At 29.9% G+C, this 6,396-nt stretch overlaps 1 protein-coding gene across 1 annotated transcript in view; it reads right to left on the reverse strand.

Moving 5' to 3' along the window:
• Positions 1-4,494: 4,494 nt before the first annotated feature.
• The window catches only part of LOC115431922 (diacylglycerol kinase zeta-like), a 205,361-nt gene continuing 203,459 nt past the window's right edge, over positions 4,495-6,396 (reverse strand). The window contains 1 exon segment of the mRNA XM_030152643.1: positions 4,495-4,869. Coding sequence (XP_030008503.1) covers positions 4,753-4,869 — 117 coding nt within the window. The 3' untranslated portion in view covers positions 4,495-4,752.

Raw genomic sequence — 6,396 nt, forward strand, 5'->3', positions numbered from 1 at the left:
ATTTATCACTTATTTTCCCTGTTATTTATTATTTGTAGACTTGTGTTCATTTTGTTCATTGTATTTATTTCCGTGTTAATTTTATCACCTATTTTCCCCGTGTTATTTATTATTTGTAGATTTTCGTGTTGAGTTTTGTTCATTTTATTTATTTTCGTGTTAACTTTATCACTTATTTTTCCCGTGTTATTTGTAAATTTTCGTGTTAATTTTTAATTCTATTTATTTTCGTGTTGATTTTATTGCTTATTTTTCCCATGTTTATTATTTATTGCAGATTTTTGTGATAATTTTTGTTAATTTTATTTATTTTTGTGTTAATATTATCACTTATTTTATCGTTAACTAACAGCTTTTTCATTCTGTTGCTTATTTTAGCTTTTTTCCCCCACATTATTTCATGTGTAGTAAATTTTTGCATTTTTTTGTTCATCAAATTGACTTTTTTGTCCAAATGTACGATTATCTGAACATAAACCAAGTGTCTCCATGGTTTTTTTCACCAAATCCTTATTCATAACCTTTAATAAAGACGACGGTGATGGTTCAGTTCTAGAAAAATCACAAACTTTATGATTTAGAAACAGAAACAGATTGAGTCGAACATTTGACACAAAAAAAAGACACAATCACAGACGAAACAGGCTAAATGTTTGTGTTGTCCACGTTTCTACTCATGGAAATGTGTTTTTATGACACATTCACATGAACTTTGACCCTAAAATCTGGATACGAGGTCAATATGACGCATTAGTAAAAGTATTTTTTCATACTTCCAAGAACGCAGCAAAAAAAATTAAAAACAAACTAAATGAATGAAGTTCTCCTGAGAAAATTCTCTCTAAACCCATAAACTCTGGATATAAAAACCCTTTTAAACTCTATTTATTTGGTTTATTTATATTTAATCCTCATGAGTCACTATGGACATTTTATCCATTAAAGTAAATTTTTTCTCTTCATTTGCATCAGTTTTGTTGCGTTAGTGCATTTTTAATTAAAAAACAAAAACAAAAATCCCTCAGTTTTTAATTCTAATTAAAATGTTTGTAATTGAAAACACTGGGACAAAAACATGGAAGACAAATGAGTCGTTCAGAACAAACATGTCCACTTCCAAGAAAAAAAAAAATGCTATAAATATTTTATAGGTTCTTTTTTTTCTTTTAATTAACATTTTTTCCCAACTTCAGTCCTGATCAAAACTATTAAATATTAAATAATTATCAGGGTTTTAACTCTTTAAATGACAGTTTAAGTACATGATGCTAATGTTTTTAATGAAAAATACACAAAAATGAGTTATTTTACATGTAATAAATGTTGGAGGAGTGGGTTATTTTTTATTATTATTATTATTATTATTTAGAAATGAATTTTTTTTTTTTTACCGTTTTTTTCATTTTTTTTCCTACAATGTTCTACTTTTTTTTCTTTAACATGTATAATAGTAATAATGTATTGAAGTCAACCTTTGACCTTTAACCTCTGTTCAGTCCGCTTCTACTATTTAACCTTTGACCTTTAATATAATTTAATATTCAGTAATGTTAACCCTTTAAATGACAGTTGAATTCCATGAAGTCACTGTTATTTATGAAAATTACACATAAAATGAGGTGTGTTCCATATAAGAAATGTTTGGTGTCTGGTATTTATTTATTTTTCCTTCAGTCTTGGATTTGTCTGGTTTCATATTAATGCAAAATAAACACATTAAATTACAGAATGATTGTATTTATTAAAGACTTTGAGATTAAAAATGCAATTTTAATGGGACATTTTAGTCCTGAATGACTCCAATAATAATGTATTTAAGTCAATATTTGGGAAAATCCAATAAATACATAAAACATACGCCAGAACTTCAACATTTATTATATGGAAAATAAGTCGCATTTGTTCAGTAAAAAAAATATCCTCATCATGTGATTAAACTGACATTTAAAGGGTTAAAATGCTGATAATTATTCAATATTTAATAGATTTGATCAGGACTGAAATTGATTAAAATATTTGACCTAAACCAGCAGAAAAAACAACACTGTAAAAAGGAAAATAAAATAATAATAATGAATAATATAATAATAATATAATAATAATAATAATATAATAATAATAAATAACGATGATGATAATAATAACTCAATCCTCCAATATTTATTATATTGAAAATAACTCATTTTTGTGTTTTTTTTTTTTTTTAAAAACATTACCATCATGTAATTAAACTGTCATTTAAAGGGTTAAAATGCTGATAATTATTCAATATTTAATAGATTTGATCAGGACTGAAGTTGATTAAAATATTTAACCAAAAACAGCAGAAAAAACAACACTGTAAAAAATGAAAAAATAAATAAAAATAAAATAAAGATGATGAGAATAACCCACTCCTCCAACATGTATTATATGGAAAATAACTCCTTTTGGTGTTTTTTTTTCGTTAAAACATGATCATGTACTTAAGCTGTCATTTAAAGGGTTAAAGACTTAACATCAGTTCACAAACAGCTGATATTACTTTATTATCATTATCAACACTGTTACTTCCATTCTATTCTCTTTATTATTCATACTTTTATTATTATTTTCAGTCTTCTGTTCGTCCCACACTTCAGTTCTTCAGTCTTGGATTTGTCTGGTTTCATATTAATGCAAAATAAACCCATTAAATCACAGAATGATTCTATTTATTAACGACTGTGAGATTAAAAATGTGGTTTTAATTGGACATTTTATTCCTGAATGACTCCAGAGGGAAATAAATGTTAAATCTGATGAAACACAAACAATAATAATGTGTCAGAGTCAATGTTTGGGATAATTTTGACAAATCTGAGACTGATTAAAAAATAAAATTAAAGTCCTCCAACATTTATTAGATGGAAAAAAACTCATTTACATAAAAAAAATCTTCATGCAATAAAACGGACATTTAAAGGGTTAAATCCTGATAATTATTCAATTTATGAAGTTTATTAAAATATTTGACCAAAAAAAGCAGGAAAACAACGCTGTAAAAAATGTACTAATACTGATGACTCATTCAGGACAAAAACGTCCACTTTAAAAAATGATCTAAAAACTTCACAGATTTTATGTATATTTTTAAAATATTTGATCAACTTCAGTCCTGATGAAAACAATACTGAATAATTATCAGCATTTTAACCCTTTAAATGTGAGTTTAATTACATGATACTAATATTTTTAATGAAAAAAACAGACAAAGAATGAGTTATTTTCAGTATAATAATAATAATAATAATAACAACAACAGGTGTCTGGGGTATGTTTTGATTTGATTTTTTATTCAGTCTTAGATTTGATGAGGATTTGATTTGAAGATGATCCAAATATTGACTTAAATACATTATTATTGGAGTCATTCAGGACTAAAATGTCCCATTAAAACCACATTTTTAATTTCAAAGCCATTAATAAATATAATAATTTTGTAATGTAATGGGTGTATTTTGCAAAATTTTGAAATAAAACACCCAAACATTTATTATATTGGAAAAATAACTTATTTTATGTATTTTTCAAGTGTCATTTAAAGGGTTAAAATCCTTAAAATGACTGAATATTAAGTAGTTTTGATCAGAACTGAAGTCGTTGAAGAGATAAAAAAAAATCTGAAGATTTTCTAGATTTTTTTTTTTCCCCATAAGTATATTAGTGTTAAATCTAATCGTACATTCTATAATTAAATGATTTTATTTTGCATTAATATGAAACCGGACAAATCCAAGACTGAAGGGAAAAAAAACAACCCTGGTTTGTTTGTTTATATTTAATGCTCATATGGACATTTTTATCCATTTGTACATCATTTTCACCTTATTTGTGCATATGAACAATTTATTATAACAAGTTGATCATTATAATAATTTTTCTAATAAATCATTCAAATACTGAAAAAAAGTCATAAAACTTAACAGATATAAAAAACTTTATTCATATTTTTTCTACTGTTTTGGGTCAAATATTCAAATAAAGCTAAAATTTCAAGCACTGCAGCAAAAAAAAGTTTAATGTTATAAACTTTGAGTATTTGACCATTAATTGGCTGTAATAATTAACACAATGCTGAAGTCTGATTGTATGTATTGGATTTTAAAGTGGTCCCAGGTTGGTTTAAGTGTATTTATGTGTCACAGTCCGACACAGAACAGGGTCATTTCTGTTCAACACCTGTTCTTCCTTTCATAGATTTTCATACATTCCTAATAAACATATTTAAAAAAAAAAAAAAAGATATAAAATTGGAAAAAGCTATAAAATCAAATTACATTCTCATTGGTCACAATTTGGAATCAGTGGAAAAACTGAACTCTGTATTGAATTTGTAGCATCAATGTTTGTTTTTCTTCTGCATTGTATCGATGTTTGTGTAGATTTTTGAGTGACTGGAAACTAAAAAAAAAACTAAAAAAACTGTAAAACCATGTTGATGTTGGTTCTGTCACAGAGCGTCAAGTCTGAGCCTTAGTTTTGTTTATGTTTTTATTCATTTACAGTCGAAGCTAAAACCATTAAACGTGAGTTGGATCAGATTTGGCACAATTTATAAAAAACAAAACCAGTTCAACTTGTATTGAATGAAACCAGTTCATAAATGAACAGGAAATGTCCTTCTGTCACTCAGGTACCGACGCCTACAGTCCGTCCACGTCCTGGTCCAGTGGGTCCAGCAGGTCTGGAGGGTCCAGCAGGTCTGGAGGGTCCAGCAGGTCCAGTGCTGGTTCAGACGGCGGTCTCCTGGTCCTCCCTCTGGATCATCTGGTAATGTTGTCTGTTTTCCAGATATGCCGCCAACTCTGCGTCTTTGGCCTTTTCAGCTCGATTTTTAGGAGTATCACCCTGAACAGAGTAGAGGTAGAGTTAAAGTAGAGTTAGAGTAGAGTTAGAGTAGTACAGAGTAGAGTAGAACAGAGTTGGAGTAAAATTTAGAATAGAGTGGAGTTACAGTAGAGGTAGAGTAAAATAGAAGTAGAGCAGAAAAGGAGTAGTTAGAATACACTAAATGTACTGTACTCTATCTGTATTGTCTCTATTCTACTCTAACTCAACTCTATTCTACTCTAACTCTATCTCTATTCTACTCTCTATTCTACTCTCTCTACTCCACTCTAACTCTACTCTCTATTCTACTCTATCTCTATTCTACTCTATCTCTACTCCACTCTAACTCTACTCTATCTCTATTTAACTCTACTCTATCTCTATTCTACTCTAACTCTATCTCTATTCTACTCTAACTCTATCTCTATTCTACTCTAACTCTACTCTCTATTCTACTCTAACTCTATCTCTACTCTATCTCTATTCCACTCTAACTCTACTCTATTCCACTCTAACTCTACTCTATCTCTATTCTACTCTAACTCTACTCTATCTCTATTCCACTCTAACTCTATCTATCTCTACTCCACTCTCTAACCTCTCTATTCTACTCTAACTCTACTCTCTATTCTACTCTATCTCTACTCCACTCTAACTCTACTCCACTCTAACTCTACTCTATTCCCCCTAACTCTACTCTATCTCTATTCTACTCTAACTCTACTCTATCTCTAACTCTACTCTATCTCTACTCCACTCTAACTCTACTCTAGCCTACTCTAACTCTATCTCTATTCTACTCTACTCTATCTCTATCCTACTCTAACTCTATCTCTACTCTATCTCTATTCTACTCTAACTCTACTCTATCTCTATCCTACTCTAACTCTACTCTAGCCTACTCTAACTCTATCTCTATTCTACTCTAACTCTACTCTATCTCTAACTCTACTCTCTCTATCTCTACTCTAGCTCTATCTCTACTCTATCTCTATTCCACTCTAATTCTACTCTAATCTACTCTATCTCTATTCTACTCTATCTCTACTCTATCTCTATCCTAGCCCTATTCTATTCTACTCTATCTCTATTCTACTCTAACTCTACTACTCTATCTCTATTCTCTAACTCTACTCTCTCTATTCTACTCTACTCTAACTCTACTCTCTCTATTCTACTCTAACTCTATCTCTACTCTATTCTACTCTAACTCTACTCTATCTCCATTCTACTCTATTTCTACCTCTATCTAGTCTAACTCTCTCTCTATTCTCTCTCTGTTCTACTCATGTATACATACATACATATACAGATGTGTCTAAATCTTCTCTGGGGTAAATCTGTCTTCTCTCGTCTCTGTCTCTGTCTCTCTCTGTCTCTCTCTCTCCTCTCTCTCTCTCTCTCTCTCTCTCTCTCTCTCTCTCCTCTCTCTCTCTCCTTCTCTCTCTCTCTCTCTCTCTCTCTCTCTCTCTCTCTTCCTCTCTCTCTCCTCTCTCTCTCCTCTCTTCTCTCTCTCTCTCTCTCTCCTCTCTCTCTCTCTCTCTC

This window comes from Sphaeramia orbicularis, chromosome 2 (assembly GCF_902148855.1).
Source record: "Sphaeramia orbicularis chromosome 2, fSphaOr1.1, whole genome shotgun sequence".
NCBI classification, from domain to species: Eukaryota; Metazoa; Chordata; class Actinopteri; order Kurtiformes; family Apogonidae; genus Sphaeramia; species Sphaeramia orbicularis.